We start from the raw sequence: 24,034 nt of genomic DNA on the forward strand, positions 1-24,034 counted from the left end.
TGAGAACATGACAGTCCACCGTTTGGAGTTGGAGATTCCTCCTCTTGTGCGGCGGGACACAACATCCGAGGGCCAAAAGACATCAACACCAACCACCACTAACTTGTAACCGCTCGGCTGGAAGAGATGCCATCTGTTGATGCTCCAACCGTCCTCTCAGTTTTCTGCAGGTGACACATCTGTGAATCAAGCTACTTATACAGCGCTTTGCTCCTACTATCCAGAATCCAGCTGCTTGAGTCAGGTGTCTTCATTGGTGTTTCACGGCTTCATGATAGTGTGACACAATCAGTGTTGCCAAATGATGCTGACCAGGAATGATTGAAGGATGAACCTCATCCACGCTTAAGTTCTACTGCGCTATCCAGCCTCCCACTCTCAAAAGTCCGTCTTGGTCGATCGTGGGGTGTAACTTCAGAAGACCACTGGAGGAAGGAATGTTTGATCCTGCAGTGATGTACTTGAGCTCATCTGTATAACACTCATTCTGTATGCTCTTCTCAACACACACTTTACATTTGTGCAACTCTTCCACACAAGGTACAATGATGTCATAGATGATTACGTGCAGCAAGGCATCTGTGAGGATGTGCCTCAAAATGTTTCCATAGTAGAAGAGCAGGAGACTGTAAAGTATTACATGCCACATCATGCTGTGCTTCGAGAAGACAAGGTAATGACCAAGCTCAGAGTTGTATTTGATGCATCATCACATGAAGACGGTTGCCACTCTTTGAATGACTGCTTGCTCACAGGGCCTAACCTGAATCCAAATTTGCGAGATGTGCTAGTCAAATTTAGACTCAACCAGATAGCCTTCACAGCTGACATCACCAAGGTGTTTCTGCAATAGCCTTGTTAGACCAAGATAAAGATGCAGTAAGGTTCCTGTGGCTGCATAGGCCTCCAACCAAAGACCATGATGAAAATGAGCTGCGCATAATGAGGATGAACAGAGTGGTGTTTGGAGTTTCATCCGGCCCATTCCTGTTAGCTGATGAACTTGTGTAATCTGAGTTATCCTCTCACACTCATGAGAGGGGTGGGAAGGAACACTACACACAGAAGAGAAAGACCACACCCACCAAAACAAACAGAACACAAAATTGCCAGGACCGGACCCACCGAATCCTGACACAAAGTGAAGTGTACTCAAGACCTCAGCACGTATAATCAACCCCATCAGCTTCCTCACTCCATTTACTGTAAGAGTCAAATGTTTATTCCAAGAAATGTGGCAGCGAGGACTTGGCTGAAAAGTGGGATCAGTGGTGTGCAGACCTGCCACAGCTCCATCTACTGGCCATTCCAAGATGGAAGAGGACAGAACAAAGATGGATAAGTTGTGACGAGTTTTGTGGCGTCCAAATTGAGAGTAACTCTCTTAAAAAAGATGACTTTACCATGATTGGAGCTTATGGGCGCACTGATTGGAGCATGGCTGGGAAGTCTAGAGAGAAATCAGCTGAAAATGTGGACACAGCCAACTATTGTTCTGCATTGGATCTGCAGCAACGTACAAAGATGGAAGCCATTTGTGGCTAACAGAGTGACGGAGATTCAAAGTCTCACCAATCTAGAACTGTGGTCACATTGTAGTGGCAAAACAAACCCTGCTGATCTACCTACAAGAGGCCAAAGTCAGCTTTGGTGGAATGGACCCCCTTCCTTGTCATCCACTGTTGAAACTGAGGGCAGTGGTGTGGACTGTGTTGCAGATGAAGTGAATGGTGAGCTCAGGTGTAATTCCCAGGTAGTAGTACAGCTTGCCAGTACAGATCAAAATGATCCACTACTTGATCTACAGAAGTTTAGCAGGCTAAAAAATGCAATTAGAGTTACTGCATGGGTAAAGAGGTTTATAACCAAAACCCGCTTAAGTCAAAAGATGGAAGGAGAGTTAACTTCTGAGGAGATTACAGCCGCAGAGATGTACTGGGTGAAAGTGACTCAGGAGAACAGTTTCAGTCGAGAAATTGGTCACATGAAATATGGACAAAACGTTAACAGAGACTCTAAAATAAAAGACCTGAAACCATTTCTAGATGAAAATAGCCTTATCAGTATTGGAGGAAGGCTACAGAACTCAGACCTCAGGTTTCGGGAGCCACGCCCACAGATACTCTGAGTTATTGGTTCAGGATTGTCATGAGAGAGTAATGCATTCTGGAGTCAGAGACACACACTATTTTTTGTCAAAGTCAGAAGTATTTGCGGACCCAATATGTTTGACCACTTCTTCCACCAACACGTCAAACTGTGGTATCATAATCTCATGTTGTGCTTAGGAGAGCTCGATGTTCCATCTAATGGACTGTGGTAATGGTAACACTTTCAGATGTTAACTGAGCCGTAATCACACAAAATTTGGATTTGATTGCTCTTATTTGAGTGTGAGGTCACTATAGTTTGGTAATCTAATTGCAGCAGCATGCAATTTAGAAAATTTTATACAGGACCATAGTAAAGGCTCATGGTCCATCAGATTGGTTTCTATACAGTTAGCAATAGCTTTCTCTCATGTGCGCCAGGTCAATCTGCCTTCAACCAGACTTAGTCAAATCATTTAAAATCATTCGATATGAACGTAGGCTAATGGAAATAAAGTGCTTGAAATGAACTTCTATGTCTTCCAACTAACTCTTGGTATGAGTTTATCCCAGGTTGAACGTTGTATTTGAAATTGCAGGTCACAAAACACATCAGATATCTATACTACATGGCAGTGTTTGGCTGAAGTCTGTTTCTCACTCATACTCATTGTGAAGCAGAATTCACCAAGCGTTGGATTATTCACCCACTAATAGGGAATGTGAGCTGGATTTAGAGTAGACCGTTGTGAGACAAGTTAGTTTTACCCTTCTGGTGATGTGTTGTTGCAATAGTAATCCTGCGTTGCAGTCATGGTGTTTTATAGCTACAATTTAGATCATTTTTTTCTTCTTTTGTTGTCAGTCTTAGCAGTTGTTTAATTTTTTCATGATTTCTTTCCTTTTAGCCATTTTAATTGTTTTAGCCATTTTATTTCCTAATGGACAGAACCGTTTAAGCTATATTAGCAATTTTACTATTTTAGCGGTTTTTCTTGTATTATTTCATGGTAGTTTTAGCTATCTTATCCATTTATTGCAATTGTGAATGTTTTAGCTATTTGCCTTCTTTAGCTGTTTTTATCAAGGTTATTAGAGCTTTTTTTTTTTTAAATAGTATGGCATGTACATAGCATACAAATGAAAGCAAAATCTTTATTTTGGAAAGTTTCAGGGAGCCGCTATGGTGGGACTGAAGAATTAGAACATCCCTGATTTAAGGTCATTGGGTGGCAGACCAAACAAGAGGAAACCAATTTTAGGTCAAAAACATGGCTCCATACAGTTTAGATACTAACTTTATATAACTATAAACAATATTACCATTTTCAAACCACTGTTTGATCAAAATATGTATCTGTAATGTAAATTAAACTCAATTACAATGTCTAATATTGAAAACATTTGTTTGTTCTATAAACACCAGCGATGGCGCCGCTTCGTACAGATGCGCTCTCTTTGCTCACTGAGTAACAGAGGGTTAGCGTGTCTGTAGATTTGAGGTCCAGCTGGATGCCGTCCAGTGACATTCAGTCTTTTCAGGACGCAGCATTGTAACAATGGCCCCTCTCATTTATAGCATGAAGGTTCCCACCATCCATGCAGACATATGGACTTTAAATGAGGCTGACAACCTTGACTCCAATATATTCATGAAGGCACAGAGGACTTCGATGTGATTTCAAAACTACAAAGTCAGCCATGTCTATGATCAGTGAGTACACACTTCATTTGTTTCTATTGAAACATCTAGCCGCTTGTCATTTTGTGTAAATCTTCCCTCTCCTCTGCTTTCTCGGTTTAATCCACAGTTGGATTAATTCCACAGGGGCTGTACCACCGTATATACGGGGGGTGGGGTGGTTGTGGGGGGGTTAGCACCAAACTATACTAAACTCTACGACCCGGCTGCATTTGAAGCTTGACTTGGAGGAGAGTTCATAATTCCCACACCTGCTTTTAGGCTTATTGGAGGCAGTAGGTTGAGTGGCTAAGTTTCTGTTTGTGTGTTGTTCCTGTATGTGTGTAGATAGCCATGTTACATCTCTGTATCCCCAAATATTGAACTTTCCTGATTCTTATTTTAGCCTGAAGAGACAGCGATCAAAATTCCGGGAAGTGGAGCGGGCTGTGTTGGAGAGTTAGCGAGGCGAGACGGGTTGCTAGGCTGGTGGGAATGGAATGGTTGCTCCATGGAAACGGCTGGATAAGAAAGAGCGGCATCTGGGAGGGCGGGGGGGGGGGGGGGGCTGTCCTGGACGTCTCCTGATCAAGAGCCACTGTGAAGCTCTAGGCGGATTTACAGGTGCTACAAATGACCGTGGAGGGGTGTCCGCATGGTTGTTGAAGTAAATTCTGGTGAACGCCGTGCAGAGAACAGCAGGTGGTGATTGGTTTGGGGGGGGAGAGTGGAAGGAGTTGATAAAAAAGGTGTTACTCACAGATCGGAAAGCTGCCGCCACCAAGTTCGCAGGGAATAAATTCCTGCGAGGAGAAAGGGAGACGAGTCAGAGAAGAGTCTTTCAAAGTAATTTTAGCAGCCAATACGAAGAGTTCCTGAAAAGATGGAAACACTGCTGTATTTTTAAAGGTGTTTCTCGCTTTCCATCAAATAAAATGTGTCAAAAAGAAGAGAACACATGTCAAGAAAAATAAATAATATATAATAAATATATATTTTTTCATCTTTACTTTTGTTGAATTTATATTTAAAGGAGTCATCACCTGAAAATCCCATATTTCCTTTTTAAAACATGTATATTGGCGTTGGCTCTCAGTTGAAACTTAACTGATAATTTTCTTGAAAAATATAACCTGCTGAGTGACAATCAGTACGGCTTTCGATCAAACAGATCCACCCTGATGGCAGCCATGGCTCTTGCTGAGGATATTGCAACAGCAATAGACAACAGAGACTATAAGGTGGGTGTCTTCATTGACTTAAGCAAGGCTTTTGACACAATAGAGCACACACTGTTAAAAAAGCTTCAGGGGTATGTGTCAGGGGCACTGTTTACACTTTTGTGAATGAATGGCTGGAAAGCTACCTCAGCAATAGGAACCAGTATGTGCACATTAATAATGTTTACTCCAATAAAAGAGACTATCACACATGGAGTTCCACAAGGCTCTATATTGGGCCCAAATTATTTATTATCTATATGAACGATGTATGTAATATTATGGAAAAAGTTAATTGTATATTATATGCAGATGATACTAGTCTCTATTGCTCCGGAAAAGACCTGCATATGCTCATAAACACTGTAGAAAAAGAGCTCACAGTATTAAAAAGTTGGTTTGATAACTAACTTTCAATGAACTTGACAAAGACTAAACCTGTCATATTTGGAAACAGGGATACTAACAGTCAAACCCATATTAAAATTAATAGTGAACTTATTCAACAAGTGCAGGTAATTAAATTCTTAGGAATCACTGATGAAAAGCTCAGCTGGGAGCCACATATAAATATTCTGAAGACAAAAATAGCAAAAAAATATCGGCATTATGTGCAAAATTAGATAACTAATAAATAAAAATTTGCTCAATTTATTTAATATATAACTCCTCATTCTTCCCTATGTGAACTACGGGGTGGAATTGTGGGGAAATAATTATAAATCAAACATTGAACCTATTTTTTTTCTGCAGAAAAAGGCCATTAGAATCATAAATCAAACTGATTATTATGCTCCAACAAATCCTCTGTTTGCCATATCTAAGACACTAAAAATACATGACATTGATAACCTTAATACAATATAAGGTGCATCATCATAACTTCCACCTCATATCCAGAAAGTATTCTAAAGCCTCGTTTCCACAGTGCCCCTTGGTGCCGGTACGGGTCAGGTCGGAACCAGTTGTGCGTTTCCAGTGACTCAAAACTGTTAACAAACCGTACCAATGGTAATCATTTCTCGCTACCCCTCCGCTTGGGGTACCAGGCGTAACGTGCCGATATGAGAGGGAGGAGCTTCAACACTGCTCATTGGTCCGTGACAACTGCTATTCTCCCAGCAAGCCCGCCATTTCGAATCAGTTCTTCGGCAGCAATCAGGTAACTTTTTTGAAAATGTTCACAGAGCCATGGTCCACTCAGGAGGTGCAGATGCCACTCTCCATTATCAGCGAGCAGAACATACAGAAAGACGCTCGCGTAATCCTCCATGTTTGTTCCTCAATTTCTCCCGCGTTGACCGCCGTGAAATGCCGTGACATCCTGCGTGATTACGCAACCATTCATAACCCTGCCTACATTTCCAACAGTACCCCGTGTAATGGAAACAAGGCACTGATATGGGTCTGGTTACGGATAGCCGACCCCACCCGACCCGCACCAAGGGGCACTGTTGAAACGAGGCTAAACATAGGGAGAGTCGATATGGCCTCAGAGGTTCTGGGTTTTTTGTCATAAATATGGCAAGAACAAATAAAACTAATAAAATGGACATTACATTGTATCTATCCATAAGCGGATAAGCGGGAGATAATGGATGGGTGGACATTACATTGTATCTATCCATCCATCCATCCATCCATCCATCCATCCATCCATCTTCTCCTGCTTATCTGTTTCTGGGTGGCGGGGCAGTCTGAGCACTGTCACCCAGATCACATTGCACCGATTAAGAACATTCCTGCGGGTGGTGAGCCCACGGGAAGGTGGCGCCTGGCGTGGGACATGAACCCACTACTTTGAGATTGTGAGTCTCATGCTTTACCAACTGAGCTTGCCGGGGGCTACAATGTAATGTCACACAGAATAAAGTTAAATGTCCGTCTCATTGGCTAAATAAATACACCATTTTTCCCACCATTTTTTCCCCAATTCATTTTGGAGTCGTGTGGAGTGGGTCATCTGTTCAAAGCAATGTCGGTGTTTAAGGAGGGTAGAGAATTTCACCCTTGGTCTCTTCTTATCCCTTATAAACCGTGAAATTTGTTTGTTCCATTCTCTAAACTGTTTCTGTGGAATTTCTATTGGAAGTGATAGGAAAAGGTATAATAATATTAGAATGAATATTGAAAGAATATTCATTTTAACCGATCTGATTCTGCTGCCGAGGTCAAGAGGGAGCAAGCCCCACCCATTGAGGTTGTCGTATATGTTTTTGTTAATACTATTATAGTTAATTTTCCATTGAAATACCATTGAAGTTATACTTTGCTGTCAGTTCTTGTGTGGGTGTGTAGTTAAATATCATAACCTGGGTTTTGTGTATATTAAGGACATATCCTGAGTATGACCCACGTTTCCAGAATTTTCATTAATAGTGGCAGGTCTGAATCCGGTTCCATGATTGTGACCAAGACATCATCCGCGTACAAGCCCACTTTATATTCCACTCCCCCCACGGAGATACCCTTTAATTTTGTCTCTTGTCTGACTGCTTGGGCCAGAGGTTCAATGAATAAATTAAAAAGACTGGGACCAGCGAGACACCCCTGCCTACAGCTGCGTTGCAAAGTTATGGAGTTAGAGAGACTACCGTTTACCTTTATTCTTGCAGTAGCAGAGGAGTAGAGTGCCTCAATCCAACGTATAAAATCTTCACTAAAGCCGAATCTGTTCATTACTAAATAGAGAAATTACTACCCAACCGAGTCAAAAGCTTTCTCAGCGTCGAAACTAAGAATGATGGCGCTAACTTTGTCCTTATTATTCTGTTCAATAATATGCAGGGCTCTTCTTATATTGTCTTGGGTTTGTCTGTTTTTCATGAATCCTGTTTGATCCTCGTCGATTAGAAAAGGCATTGCAGTTTCCATCCTCTTTGTTAAGATGCTGGCATACAGTTTATAATCCGCACTTAAAACACTGATAGGTCTGTATCCCTTATGCTCCATCCTATCTTTTCCTTCTTTAGGGATAACCAAAATAAAGGCCTCCCTCCAGAAAAGGGGGATGGAGCCTTCTTTTAGAATGTAATTAAAACAGGTCTCCAATAAGGGGAGCAGATGTTCTCTCATAGATTTGTACCATTGTGGAGGTAACCCATCGGCACCAGGTTTAGCCCTGAAATAGCTTTATTTATTTCCTCCAATGTTATAGGTGAGAATAAATTATTTTTAATTTCTCTACCAAGAGTAGGGAGATCCAGGGAGTTCAGAAATCCAGTAATTATGTGTTTATTAACCTGGTCTGGTTGAGAGTATAAAGATTTATAGTATGTTTCAAAAGTTTTTTGTATACCTTCCAGACTGCTAGTAGGTTTATTTGTAACAGGGTCTCTGATCTTAAAGATAGTATTTTCTGCCTGTTGTTTTCTGAGCCTCCAAGCTAGCAGTTTTGTCGTTTTGGGGCCTGCCTCACAGTATCTTTGCTTCATAAACCTTATATTTTTTTCAACTTCTTCACTTAGTATTTTATCTTTTTCTCGCTTAACATTACTAATTTGGTGTATAATAGAAGGATCTTTGTTAACGATGTGCCCTTGTTCTCTGTGTCTCAGTTTTTCCTGCAGCTGAGACAGCTTTCGGTTTTTATATTTTTCAAAATGGTCATCCTGGCTATTATCTTCCCCCTAAGAACCACTTAAAGGGGACATATCATGCTAAATCCACTTTTTTTAGCCCTTAAATGCATTTTGTTGTATATTTAGAGTGTTTAGAAGTACAGAAAAGTTCAAAGTAGTCTCTTCAGGTGCTCCGTTGATATCTTTATATTCTGTTTTGGTCATATTTTGCGATCGGTTTCGATTTTTCTATTCTCTATTACGTTTTTTGAACAATGACGTCACAGTATTCTCAGCGGAACTGCCAAATTAGGACATCGACATTTCGAGCAATCCGCCATTTTTGTTTCTCGCTGCGATTTTGTAGTCCAACCAAAGTTACGAGAGGATAAGTCGAAATGTTCGGTTGTTGGATGTAGTAACCCACAAGCTTCGTTACACCGTCTCCCAGCATCAGAACCTTTTCGAAGTGCCTGGTTGAGTTTTATTTTTCACAGAAATGTACCCACATCTGTGGGTAAGGTCATTTTTGTGTGCGCGAATCACTTTAAGGACGAATGCTTCAGCAACCTCCGCCAGTATAAAGAAGGATTTGCCGAAAGACTTCGTCTGATTGAGCGGTCAGTTCCTTCTATCTATGGAGACGACGAACAGAGCACTTCGGTAAGCTGTATATAACGCTAAAAAGTGTGATGATAAGACGTCCCTGTCATTCTTTTGTTAGCATTAGCAGTTGCACCATCTTCAAATGTTAGCGCTGTGTGCTTGTTTTAGATTATAATGTAACTTCTGTGTTAAATAGTCGTTGTAATACAGGCAGTATTGTAGTAGTGGGCATGGATGGAGAAGTTAGTGTAAATATAGTAACACACCATTGCGTTACATCCATATGAAGACGTTGTTCTGTAGGTGCATCATCGTCATTTTCATCTCGCTCCGCCGGGTCCGACTCTGGCTCCAACATGTATGGCTGGATGGACAAATCTTCCGTTGTTGACATTTTGTAAATAATGTGTGAATATAAAGTTTCTGCGCCGCTAGATAATTGTATCTGTTCTATCAAACTACAAAGATGGCCGAACAGGGTGACGTTGAACCGAGTGTCACCTCTGCAACCTGGAGAGGAGGCGGGGTATGAAGTGTCTCATTTGCATTTGAAGAGACCGCCCCAAAACGAGTTGCTCTCAGAAGCGCATCAGAAAAGGGGTTGAAAAGGGGCCTGTGGAGCTCTAATAATGAGGAATTCAGACCCAAGCATTGCAGTTTCGCGTTGTATAGACCACAACTGTATGATTTATATGTAAAAAGGAAGGATTTAAAAGCATGATATGTCTCCTTTAAGCTGCATCCTATAACATACTGGGGTTTACCTCCCCGTTATCATTATCCTGGAAATATTCGCTTAGGTCTGACACCATTGAACTTATGAAAGCGGGATCATTCAACATACCTGTGTTTAACCTCCACAGTGTTTTTCACTGTCTGCCATCTAAATATAATGTAAAATAGACCCCAGAATGATCTGAAATGTCCCTCTGACCTATTCTAGCGCCCTTTAGTCTATGTAGATCCTGGTTATACATGAATAAATAATCTATTCTTGAATAAACTATATGTCATGGCGAATAAATTGTGTATCCTGGGTCTGAGCCATGCATTAACCGCCATACATCAATCAGTCCCAGGTCTTTAAGCACCTTGTTTATACGTTTTTCAATTGGATTCCTTTTCCTTTTCCTGTTAGTTGTGTCGAATGAAGGATTAAGAAGCATATTGAAGTCTCCCGCGCAAATAAGGGTCCCGCATGTTTCCGTTGCAATTAGACCAAACACCTTTTTATGAAAAGATATATATCACTCCCTGGAGGAGCATAACATTGAATAGTGTCACTTCTTTTCAGTCTATTTTCCCCTTTATCAGAACAAACCTGCCCTCTCTATCATTTATTTCAGATATCAATTCAGACCTGACTGAATTTGAGATCAGTATGGCAACTCCCCTCTATTTTACCATTTTTATATGATGAAAAGAAAGTATTTCTGAAACCCATTTTTTTTTTTTTTTTTTTCGTGTTCAGTACTACAAAGATGGGTTTCCTGCCAAAATGCTATGTTTATCCTCTCCATTTTTATTTGAGATACCATCTTACTTCTTTTGATAGGATTATTTCACCATGGAGTGTGCTGGGGCGCCTGCAGGTGGTTTTGGCGTCAGGGCGCGGCGGGCGCACTCAATCCCTAAGTCACAGCCCTCAGAGAAATCCGCTCCCAGCTCTGACTTTATCAGGTTTTCAACCAACGACACAGCGGAGGTGCCCTCTGCATTCTCCGGGATGCTGTAAATCCTGATATTATTGCGCCTGGAGCGCCCCTCCAAGTCCGATACTTTGTCCTGTAAAGCTCGCTGATGTGCAATTCCTGCGGCCAATCAACGTGCGCCTAACATCCGTACCAGTCAAAATCTCTCATGTACTCTTTGGAGAGGAAGTTATGAAAAAGGGTCAGAACGAGCTCTATGTTAATTGTTTTTTTTTAAGTTAAATTTTAAGAATAGATTTTTTTTTTAAATTTAAGAGAAACTGGATGCGTGACATTACCAGGTGTCTCTGGTGCCTGTCGTGGCGGCAACCCCCGAACCCGATGGTGGACACCGGAAGTAAGGGATGTCGTCAAGCTGAAGAAGGAGTCCTATCGGGCGCTGTTAGCTCATAGGACTCCTGAGGCAGCTGACGGGTACCGGCAGGCCAGGCGGGCCACAGCCCGGGCCGTGGTGGAGGCAAAAACTCGGGCCTGGGAGGAGTTCGGGGAGGCCATGGAAGTGGACTATCGGTCGGCCCCGAGGAAATTCTGGCAAACTGTCTGGCGCCTCAGGAGGGGGAAGCAGTTTTCTACCAACACCATTTACAGTGGAGGTGGGGAGCTGTTGACCTCTACTGGAGATGTCGTCGGGCGGTGGAAGGAATACTTCGAGGACCTCCTCAATCCCACCATCACGTCTTCCGCTGAGGACCCAGAGGCTGGGTTCTTAGAGGTAGACTCGTCCATTACCCAGGCTGAAGTCACCGAGGTAGATGCTAAGCTCCTCGGTGGCAAGGCACCGGGAGTGGATGAGATTCGCCCTGAGTTCCTTAAGTCTCTGGATGTGCAGGGACTGTCCTGGCTGACACGTCTCTGCAACATTGTGTGGCGGTCGGGGACAGTGCCTCTGGAGTGGCAGACCGGGGTGGTGGTCCCTCTTTTTAAGAAGGGGGATCGGAGGGTGTGTTCCAACTACAGGGGGATCACACTCCTCAGCCTCCCTGGGAAAGTTTATTCCAGGGTACTGGAGAGGAGGATCCGGCCGTTAGTCGAACCTCGGATCCAAGAGGAACAATGCGGTTTTCGTCCAGGTCGCGGGACACTGGACCAGCTCTATACTCTCCACCGGCTACTCGAGGGTTCATGGGAGTTCGCCCAATCAGTCCACATGTGTTTTGTGGACCTGGAGAAGGTGTTCGACTGTGTCCCTCGGGACGTCCTGTGGGGGGTGCTCCGGGAGTATGGAGTCCGGGACCCTTTGCTAAGGGCTGTCCGGTCCCTGTACGCCCGGAGCAGGAGTTTGGTCCGCATTGCCGGCAGTAAGTCGGACCTGTTCCCAGTGCACGTTGGCCTCCGGCAGGGCTGTCCTTTGTCACCGGTTCTGTTCATAACTTTTATGGACAGAATTTCTAGGCACAGCCAGGGACCGGAGGGGGTCCGGTTTGGGGACCACAGGATCTCGTCTCTGCAAAAAGCGTGTGGTCCTGGTGGCTTCATCAAACCTGGACCTTCAGCGTGCACTGGCGCGGTTCGCAGCCGAGTGTGACGCAACTGGGATGAGGATCAGCACCTCTAAATCCGAGGCCATGGTTCTCGACCGGAAAAAGGTGGCTTGCCCCCTTCAGGTCGGTGGAGAGCCCTTGTCCCAAGTGGAGGAGTTCAAGTATCTCGGGGTCTTGTTCACGAGTGGGGGGAAGATGGAGTGTGAGATCGACAGGCGGATCGGTGCAGCGTCTGCAGTTATGCGGTCGCTGTATCGGTCCGTCTTGGTGAAGAAGGAGCTAAGCCAAAAGGCGAGGCTCTTGATTTACCAGTCGATCTTCGTTCCTACCCTCACCTATGGTCATGAGCTTTGGGTCATGACCGAAAGAACGAGATCCCGGATACAAGCGGCTGAAATGAGTTTCCTCCGTAGAGTGGCTGGGCGCACCCTTAGAGATAGGGTGAGGAGCTCAGTCACCGGGGAGGAGCTCGGAGTAGAGCCGCTACTCCTCCGCATCGAGAGGAGCCAGCTGAGATGGCTCGGGCATCTGTTTCGGATGCCCCCCGGACGCCTCCCTCGGGAGGTGTTCCGGACATGTCCCTCCGGTAGGAGGCCTCGGGGCAGACATAGGACACTAGACTATGTCTTTCGGCTGGCCTGGGAACGCCTTGGGGTCCCACCGGAAGAGCTGGAGAAAGTGTCTGGGGCGAGGGAAGTCTGGGCTTCCTTGCTTAGACTGCTGCCCCCGCGACCCGGAAGAAAATGGATGGATGGATGGATGGATGGATGGATGGATGGATGGATGGATGGATGGATGGATGGATGGATGGATGGATGGATGGATGGATGGATGGATGGATGGATGGATGCGTGACAATACCAGGTGATGACTTCTTTAAAAATGTGGCATCGGTGCATCCCTAATTGATATCACTGAAGTTTCATCACTGCTGGCTAAACATTAATACCATGGTAACTAGGGATGTCCCGATCCGATCGGTAGATATCGGATCGGGGCCGATATTGGTGATTTGTGAGTGATCGGGAATCAGCAAATCCTGCCGAACAACCCACCAATCTAAAAAAAATAAAAAATACTTTTTCACTTCAGCTGTCGTAAAGTCAGCCTCGTTTGCGATCTTCCGTAAAAAAAAAAAAAAAAGTTTCAGTTTTAGCAGCATAAAGCCATTGAGTGGATAAAATGTCAGCAGTCTGGAAGTATTTTAAGGTTGATAACGAAACCAGTCCAGCGGCCAGTTGTACTATTTGCTTCACCACAGTCCCAAGAGGTGGGCGCACCAGAGCTTTGTTTAACACAACTTATTTGATAAGACATGTAAACATGCGGAGGAGTACGCTCAGGGGCCGTCCACACCAGGAAACCGGTTAACCTAAACGAGCTGTTTTTGGCCTATCATCCACATGAGGCGGTGTTTTGGAGCCCGAAGACAGGTTTTTTTTTTTTAATACGGGTCCGAGAGTGGGTAAATTCTCAAACCCCTGCAAAGTCGGCAAAGACGATCAGCCGTGGAAATAAGATGGCGTAATCGACCCCCTCTTCCCCCCACTGCGGTCCGCAACGTCACCTAATAACCACAACAATCACGGACTAGAAGCTCCAGTCGAGTTGCAGAAGCTAGAAGCAGGCGGAGCAGGGCCATAGACCTATAAAACTAGAGTTATATATAGTGGGTTATGTGTTTATGTGCAGGAGTCTACTTCTAAATTTCTATGTGGTCTGTCTTCTTCTGTGTTTTTGTTGTGTTTGGTGAGTCACTACATGCCCTGAAGCCTCATGTTGAGCCGTGTTCATAGTGAGGTGTGGATGGAAGTTTTTTGGGAGAAGGCCAGGGAGAAAAAAGATTGTTTTCTAAATAAGTTTTTGAGAGAACTATGTTCAGACTACTTTTGTCAAACAGGTTTTACCACTTTGAAGTGGAATAGAGAGCTTAAAGTAGGTTAAAGAGCTTAAGTAGAGTTTAAAGTAGGGATGTTAATATTTTGAAAAAAGATTCTCCAGGTCTGAAGTATTATCAGATTTAGAAGAGCTATACAGTGAAGTACAATATTTAGTATTAAGAATTGAGTAGTATTACAGAAATAGCCCTGATCAATTAAAATTTCTGAGATAGTTTGAGTTGCATTTCTTTGCCATAATTGATGAGCCAGAAGTTTCCCTGTTTTTTCCTTGTGCTCATATGAATGACTACGCAGTTTCGAAATAAGATATTATGTTTGTTTGGTTGACATGAGGTTGTATCTTGTTTGCAGTAATAAACGTTGTATATATAGTATATTGCTGGTGTCGGTGAAGAACTGTATATTGCATCCAGATCTTGTACGTCTTCTGCCAATTTTGTGAGGCATTCATTTTTTGTCCTCTTCTGTTGTGCACAGTAGGAAACAGTTTGTAAAGCTCAGATAAGCTTCGGATCGGGAAAGTATCGGTATCGGCCGATACTCACTTCTGAAAAATCGGATCAGTATCGGGGGCCAAAGGGTGTGATTGGGACATCCCTAATGGTAACATTACAGCTATTTAGTATTATAAGCTATTCTAACTGTTTTACTAGTTTTAACTGCTTTTGCAATTTCATTTCTGCTATTTTGAATTCTCATCAAAACCTTTTAATTGTGAATTTCTCTTCTGCGATCAATACAAAGGTCTTTTGCATTTCATTTCAATTCATTCCATTTCTTTCTTTCTTTACTTGGGTACGCTTTCTGAGATGCAGTTGAAAACTGAAGATAAATCTTCACTGAGCCATTTACTTTTAGTGTGACTTCAAGAGACCCTCAATCTTTCCTTTGCAAAAGAAAAAAATATTAAAAATTAAACTTTGGCATCATTGTAGTTGCAGTGATCCGCTCCTGAAAGGCTGAGAAGCAATCACAGCTCCAGAGCCACAGGTTAGAGACTCCAATTAACTTGCAACTGACAGTCGAGCATCAGAACCAGTAAATTCCATCTCCCTGTAGCTAATAAACATCAATGCAAAGCGGTAGCCTGAGGACTGAAGCAGTTGACAATCACAACCGTCAGATTGTCATTTCTCTGGCAAGAACAATTGATAGACGCTGACTCTTTCAAATTTGGTGAACAAAAACAGCCGCAGGGCATTATAGAATGAAGGCTAGTCTTTTGTAATTGTGAGCCAAAGAAGTCTTTACAGTGAATAGTCAACAGAATCGGCTTGCCATCAGTCACTTTCTGTACTCTGGCTCTGTTCCAGGGACAGTCCATGAAGCCTCCGGGAGCTCAAGTTCACTGACAGAGAAGCTGATCTGCTGTTTCATCTTCGATTAAAAGCAATCACAAGCTGTAAACCAGAGTTAGGTGAAGATATACCTGATGTTTTCACAAAGCTTCACTTCACTTCCTGTTTTCACAAGACATGTAAAAAGACCCTCGGAGCAGAAGTGATTATTGCTATTGACCAGGCTTAAAGACAAGGAGTTTTTATGGTGTGCTTCCATAAACATGTTAGAAAAGACGTTTGTCTGCACAATTTACCTGAGCAAGTGTAAAGTACACCCCAGGTAGGGGGCAAAGACCTACACACTATGGCGACAGTCTGGTATGAATCCACAAAATGGACTGAGGTTTTGGGTTTTAAGCTGGAGGTGTTGGAAACGTTAGCACAAGAATATGAGAGATCTAGAAAGGAATTTGGGTAGTTTTGATGCCTTTCACATTGAATTCCGCAGGGATGGGTGGGTTAAAATAAATTGAATTGGAAGAATCGAATCAATTAAGATAACATTTTTAGTTAAAGGGGACATATCATGCTAAATCCACTTTTTTAGCCCTTAAATGCATTTTGTTGTATATTTAGAGTGTTTAGAAGTACAGAAAAGTTCAAAGTAGTCTCTTCAGGTGCTCCGTTGATATCTTTATATTCTGTTTTGGTCATATTTTGCAATCTGTTTCGATTTTTCTATTCTCTATTACGTTTTTTGAACAATGACGTCACAGTATTCGCAGCGGAACTGCCAAATTAGGACATCGACGCTTCGAGCAATCCGCCATTTTTGTTTCTCGCTGCGATTTTGTAGTCCAACCTCAACGATGCCGAAGTTACGAGAGGATAAGTCGAAATGTTCGGTTGTTGGATGTAGTAACCCACAAGCTTCGTTACACCGTCTCCCAGCATCAGAACCTTTTTGAAGTGCCTGCTTGAGTTTTATTTTTCACAGAAATGTACCCACATCTGTGGGTAAGGTCATTTTTGTGTGCGCGAAGCACTTCAAGGATGACTGCTTCAGCAACCTCCGCCAGTATAAAGAAGGATTTGCCGAAAGACTTCGTCTGATTGAGCGGTCAGTTCCTTCTATCTTTGGAGACGACGAACAGAGCACTTCGGTAAGCTGTATATAACGCTAAAAAGTGTGATGATAAGACGTCCCTGACATTGTTTTGTTAGCATTAGCAGTTGCACCGTCTTCATATGTTAGCGCTGTGTGCTCGTTTTAGATTATAATGTAACTTCTGTGTTAAATAGTCGTTGTAATACAGGCAGTATTGTAGTAGTGGGCATGGATGGAGAAGTTAGTGTAAATATAGTAACACACCATTGCGTTACATCCATATGAAGACGTTGTTCTGCAGGTGCATCATCGTCATTTTCATCTCGCTCCGCCGGGTCCGACTCTGGCTCCAACATGTATGGCTGGATGGACAAATCTTCCGTTGTTGACATTTTGTAAATAATGTGTGAATATAAAGTTTCTGCGCCGCTAGATAATTGTATCTGTTCTATCAAACTACAAAGATGGCCGAACAGGGTGGAGTTGAACCGAGTGTCACCTCTGCAACCTGGAGAGGAGGCGGGGTATGAAGTGTCTCATTTGCATTTGAAGAGACCGCACCAAAACGAGTTGCTCTCGGAAGCACAACAGAAAAGGGGTAGAAAAGGGGCCTGTGGAGCTATAATAATGAGGAATTCAGACCCAAGCATTGCAGTTCCGCTTTATATAGACCACAACTGTATGATTTATATGTAAAAAGGAAGGATTTAAAATCATGATATGTCTCCTTTAATGTCTTTTGTTAATCTTTTGTTAATGTCCATCTAGAGACTGAGTCAGAGGCGTTTTCAAAAAGTAGCATTTTCAGTGGCTCCGAGAACAGCTATCGCGTAAATGTAATGAAAGTTTTGCATTTTTTTGAAAAAGTAAACAAGTCCTTGATCAGGAAGAGGAGGAAACTCAACCGCACAGCAGAAGAATAACCTCTAAATGGAGTGGAGGTTCGAAACTGGCGCAATCTTGCTGTGAGGCAACCAAGTTAACCAATGTGTCACCTCACATAATAAACATGTACAGTGTAGCTATAATTTACCAAGTTCATACTAGAGACATAGTGGTCGAGTGGAGTGTTGCATGGCTTTGCATTCATTACCAAAATTTCAAAAGTACAGAAACCTTTCCCAGAAAGGCTCAGAGCCTAAAAATCCAACGTCTTTTTTTCCTGCAAGGCAAATATGCTAACTACTACACCACTGGGCTTCTGAGCTGTTTGCCTTTGTTCAGACAAATAGATCCAAACTGTGAACAAACTTTTAAACACAATCTTTTCTCTTCCGGTACTGTGAGCACAATGCATCCAAGGAGTGTGTAGAATGAGTTAAAACGTGGCCAGAGGGCAGACTGCAGGAAGCCTCTCCGATCAAACAATAAAAGTTTAGTAAAAGAACAAAGAAGGAACATTTGCTTGGTGTGTTTGATTGAAGCTGAGATGTAGAACTCCCAGCTGACTGTCTAATGAATAATAGACCAGGTTATTTGTTGACAGGATGGTGGTGGTGCAGGACGTGTCTTTACAGAGCATGTTCACCCAAACATCAACGCCGCAGGTGAAACATTCATCGTTTAGACACCAAGGTTTCAAAGGTCTCACTTGTTTATGTGTGCTCTGAGGGGGCTCGGCAGCAGTTTTTTAAGGCTCCAATGCTGCAATGACGAAGCTAAAAATATTAGGTTGTATAAAGTTCGAGATAAGGTTAATGCAACATAACATATTAACATGAAAACTTTTAGTTGTTTGACTTTATATTTTATAACACTATCACACAGAAAGAAGTTGTCAAGAAGAATAGATTTTTTTTTTTATAAGTAAATTATATTACTCGTTGCCGCAAAGGCAATGCTAACCAATGCTAAACAATGCCGTTAAATCAAAATGTATTAAATTTGAACAGTAAAAACTAGCCATTTTGGTCGTATGTAAATAAAAATAATCTAAGTAATGAAACAATGTATAAAGCCAATAAAATTAGGGTTTGGGTTAGGATTAGAATACTGTCTACATTCTGCTATTAGAAAAATTATTTTATATGTTTCAGATTTTCTGACTTGATTGGAACCATTTGGCTGTCATCTTAAAAAGTATGTGCAAAGTTTGCTGTGCAAGCATTTTACAGTCTGAACAATCACAAAATTAGGGATGCAACAATACCGATGCCAGTATGTGGTCCTGTACGATCCCCAATACAACCCAACCCGGCCAGTGTTAAGTGATGTCATTCATCAACAACGTCACCGGCAGGGAGGCAAGAGGAGATAGTTTTTATTTAATTTGATAAAATAATGGTTTTTGCAAGCTCCATCTCCGTTCCTATGTGGGAGAACCCGATGATGGCATGCACAACTGCCACACACTCGTATCGGTGCTTGGCATCTGCAAGTAGCTAAAGGTTACTACTCGTACTTTATAAAGTGGTATCGTTGCACCCTCACAAAATATGGAAAAAAAGCTTGATTTCAAATTATCATCACAAAAGCTATTTCTTTTGCAACTACATCATATTAACACAATTCATGTGTAGGATATATGAAAATATTAATCAATTAATTAGTAAGTATTTTGAGTTTCTGGTTCCAGCACAGTAAATAGAAAGGCTGTCAATTCTCAGTCTGAAAGCAGCTTGTGGTCTTCAGCAGACAGTGAAGTTGGGTCACTTTCACTAACATGAATTCGTTATAAAAACATGGTCGGTTTAAACTCCGTGCTGAGTTTATTTTCCATACTGTAAGATAATCACATAGGGATTACTAGAAGCTTGCAGGCCTCTTCCGCGTATTAGCATGTGTTTGTTGTGAGATTATCCACTGGGCCCACACTGTATTGTGCAAAGAAACACAGACTTTGCTCACATTTATTCCCAGACCACAGTGAGCCAGTTCAGCTCCTAACCTCATGACCCCCATCAACTCTGCCTTCGGTTCGGGGCCAAATGATGCTTCAGCTGCTCCACATGTTGGCTCCGTTCAGACAGTTCCTTACTATTCCTTATTCCAGCTCCTTAATCTGTTCGACATGGAAACGCTTCAAACTCATGACAGAGGCAACGTTTAGGATTAATCTTTCCAAAGTGACTGCAACCAGCCAAGTCACCTCTATACAACTTTTACCACACAGCAGCTTGTTTTCTCCATTGACTAAAACTCTACAATCTTCAGTTTTTTCTCTCTTGATGATAAAATCTCAGCACATCTGGATTCAGGTAGGGATGCACCGATCCACGTTTTTTCACTTCGGATCCCATCCCAATACCTAAATTTGTATATCTGCCGATACCGATACTATTCCGATACCAGAGCTCTGTTTGCTTTAATATTATTATTATCATTATTGTTGATTTTATATGAGGCTGTAATAAACTCCTCTTTACAGGCAAGTATGAAATGTACGAATGTATGTATGTATTCTCTCAAAAGGCAACTTGAGGTTAGTATAAGGTAAGAAAAGGAAGCAGTACAAAGTATTTTTGTTCCATGTGGGGGTCAACAAGATGTCAACAAGAACGGGCGTGGTCAACCTTGTGTGTGCCTATGCCATGACTCTGTGCTCTACTACAAATGAGAAGGACCAATTCTATGACGCCTTTGACTTGATTGTCCAAAGCGTACCCAACATAGAAGCACTCTTCATCACGGGAGACTTCAATGCAAAGGTGGGTGCGGACTGCGAAGCCTGGCCTTCAGTCATCGGACGCCATGGGATTGGGAGGATGAACAAGAATGGTCAAAGACTCCTCGAGCTGTGCTCCTTCCACAACCTTGCAGCAACAAACACCTTCTTCAAACACAAGGACCAACTCAAAGTATCCTGGTGTCATCCAAGATCCAAACACTGGCACCAATTGGACATGATCTTGACCAGGAAGAGAGACCTGAGCAGCGTAAAGAACACCCGGAGCATGCACAGTGCGGACTGCAACACGGACCACATCCTCATCCGTTCCAAGATCAACCTCGCCCCACGCAAGATGCACCACTCCAAGACCAAGAGCCTTCCACACACCAATGCCAGCCGAGTTTCCTGCAAACTTGTATCCCAGAGACTTCACGAAACACTCAGAACATCACTGGGAAAAGGCCAAACAGACGCCACAACTGCAGATGCAAAGTGGGAGCATGAAAGAGAGGTGAGAGCATCACCAACAAGAAGAAGCAGATGGAGCGGTAGGTGGAGCACTACCTCAAGCTCTACTCCACACAGAACGTTGTGACCGATGCAGTGTTGGATACCTTCAGTCAGCTGCCTGTCCTGGACGAACTGGACGATGAGCCTGCAGGTCCGTCTGCAGGTCCGCCTGCAGGTCCTTGCGGCACGGGTGTACCCCAAGTCACAGTGTGGGTTCAGGGTAGGCAGGTCCACCATCGACATGATATTCTCCATGAGACAGCTGCAGGAGAAGTGCCAGGAGCAAAACAAGCCACTCTTCCCCACCTTCATAGATCTGATGGCGTTCGACCTCGTCAGCAGAAGTGGTCTGTTCCAACTCCTGAAGAAGATCGGCTGTCCCCCGAAGCTGCACTCCATCATCAAATCGTTCTACACTGACATGCACAGCACGGTGTAGTACAACGGAGCAACATCAGACCTGTTCCCCATCAACAGCAGAGTCAAGCAGGGCTGTGTGCTTGCCCCAACCATCTTCGGGATCTTCGTCTCGATGCTCCTGTCCAATGCCAGGAGAATGAAGACAGAGTTTACCTGCACACTTGGTCCGATGGCAGGCTGTAAACTTGGCCAGGCTCCGAGCCAAGACCAAAGTCAGGCACGTCACCATCAGGGACCATCTTTTTCGACGATGCTGCCATCGCAACGCACACTGAAGAAGCATTCCAGAGGCTGCTCGACCGCTTTGCCCTTGCGTGTGAAGAATTTGGTCTCATGATTGAGCATCAAGAAAACAGAGATGTTGGGACAGATAACCAACTCCCCCCCAAGCATCCACATAGGAAGTAAGGAGCTCAACGCAGTTGATCGGTTCCAGTACCTGGGAACCAACATCAGCTCAAACCTCTCCATTGAACCGGAGATCAGCTCCAGAATTGCCAAGGCCTTGGCAGTGATGTCCAGGCTTCACAAGAGGGTGTGGGCCAACAACAACCTGACGGTGAACACCAAGATGTAGGTTTACAGTCTTGTCCACACTCCTCTACTCCAGCAAAACCTGGACACCATATGCCGCCCAGGAGAGGCAACTGAACAGCTTTCATCTCTGCTGCTTTCGACGCATACTGGAGATCAGATGGCAGGACAGGATCCCCAACACTGATGTGCTCGAGCAAGCAGGACTGCCATCCATCTTCACCATTTTGAGTCAGCACTGTCTTCGCGGGCTGGGCCACATCCGCCGAATGGTGGGATGGCTGAATACCAAAGGACGTGCTGTACGGCAAGCTCTCAGGAGGTTCCAGGCCCTGAGGTCGCCCCCAGCTGCGCTTCAAAGACACCTGCAAAAGAGATATGAAGAGTGCTGGAATCAACACCCAGTCCTGGGAAAGCCTCGGGACTCCTGGAGGGCCACTGTACACGGCGGCAATGACCCACACCTGCAGCCTCTGTGGCAAAGACTGTCACTCCCGCATCAGACTTCACAGCTACACAGGAAGATGCAGTGTCCGGACCTGATTAAACCTGGTGCAGCCCATCGTCTCATGAGACAGAAGGTGGCCAACGACGATATCTTAATCCCTGGGGAAATTCTTTAGCAACACAGCACAAACAGCAATGTTTCCAACTCTAACACAGCAAAAATGATTGGGACGATTTTCACTGAGTTTTGCATGGGTTATTGCGCAGCTTCACGGAGGTGTGAATAGCCTGCTACAGAGTGGAGGAGCTGCTTTTCATTGTTTTGATGCTGCTCTCAGTGCTGTTGTCCCTGGCGAACTGGCGTTTTAAAACGGTGATGTCTGGCTGCAGAGTATCCGCCTCACTGTACAACGGCATTGCAAACATCCCCGTGGTTGTGTTGCATCACGGTGTTTTGAGCGTAAAATACGTCCAAACAGAGGACATGTTGTCATGAAAAGTTGGATAGCACAGTGCTACTACATTAGCCTGCTCACTGGTTGTAAACTGTGGAATGAATTTCCTGACTCATTACTCTGCGTCTCATTGAGACCCGCCTCCGTTCTGGAAATCCATTCCACATTTTACAGCCAGCGAGCAGAGCAGCGGCAGGGAAACGCTTGTGGAGTCATTTCAGCAACAGTGAATCAGACGAGGCTTCATGGATCAAAAATCTCTGCAGGTTGGATCGGAAATTTCCAATCCGATACCGATACTGGATTGATCGGCCCCATCCCGAGATTCAGGGACTTTCTCTCACTCCTGTAAAATTCTTACTGAGGATTATTCACACAGAAACCACTGAACCTCTGCTGGTTCGTATTCTTTTTGGGTCCTGCCAGAAGCTGAAGCTTTGGCTTACTTTGAGTGCATGAAGTCTCTGGGGAATGAAGCAGATCAGTCTTCACCTGCTACTGAAAATAACCCTCCCAGCAGGACGTCGACTCACTGTGCCTTGCTATGGGGACGGAGGATGAGCTTTGCTGAATTTCCTCCATATATGTCCCTCATAATGGAAACGAAGCAGTCCAATCTTGGTTTCTTGAGATTAAATAGATATAGAGCTTTTCAAATGAGCTTCACATTGTTCAGCCACATTCAGCCAATCACACATTAATGGAGGTGCAACGCGCCTCATCCATCCATTCGGAGGAATTTAGGATTCAGTGTCTTGCCCAAGGACACCAACATGTGGACAGGTGGAGATGGAGAATAGAACCTGCAACTTTCCGACTGGGAGATGACCGCTCTACCAACAGTATCACATTCGCCCCGATTAGAAAGAGCATCATAATTGGAGATTTCAATGATTTCTACAAACTCAAGGATGGTTTGAATGTTTTTACAAGAGAATATAGGTTGTAATGCCCCATTGACACAACAACATTTCAAGTGAAAACACATTGTTACATATAACACTACGTAGTCCCAGGAGAATATGGAATGGGAGTCACAACACTCTGGAGGCCAACATCATTCTTATTGTCCATCTCGTGATGCATGTGGAGAATGACTATTTACTGTGTTTACACGCCTGAGCATTAAAAGAAGGTTGCATTTTTGCCCATTTCCAATGGAGAGTCAGTGTTTTCAGTGGCTCGGAGCACCATTGTCGTGTAAACGGACACTGAAAATGCAACCAAAGTTTTGCCTTTTCACTCATTTACAGACAGTCCAGAGTGTGAGCTTCAGTTCGAATGAAACAAAGCCTCCCTGCATCCCGGTTTAATACCTTCTTGGCGATAAAGTCTGAGACCTGCAAGCATAGCTTCTAGCTGCTATTGTGATATGGCAGAAGTCCTAACAGCAGTGACACTGTACGATTTGTACAATGC

General features: G+C 43.6%; 1 protein-coding gene across 1 annotated transcript in view; it reads right to left on the reverse strand.

The window, feature by feature from the left end:
- Positions 1 to 24,034, reverse strand: part of slc1a4 (solute carrier family 1 member 4) — a 53,263-nt gene that overhangs the window by 17,977 nt on the left and 11,252 nt on the right. Inside the window, exon 2 of the mRNA XM_080481059.1 lies at positions 4,532 to 4,574. Within this exon, the coding sequence (XP_080337185.1) occupies positions 4,532 to 4,574 (43 nt within the window). The remainder of the gene's footprint in view (positions 1 to 4,531; positions 4,575 to 24,034) is intronic.

This window comes from Lipophrys pholis (genome assembly GCF_963383615.2).
Source record: "Lipophrys pholis genome assembly, chromosome: 15".
Classification (NCBI taxonomy): Eukaryota; Metazoa; Chordata; class Actinopteri; order Blenniiformes; family Blenniidae; genus Lipophrys; species Lipophrys pholis.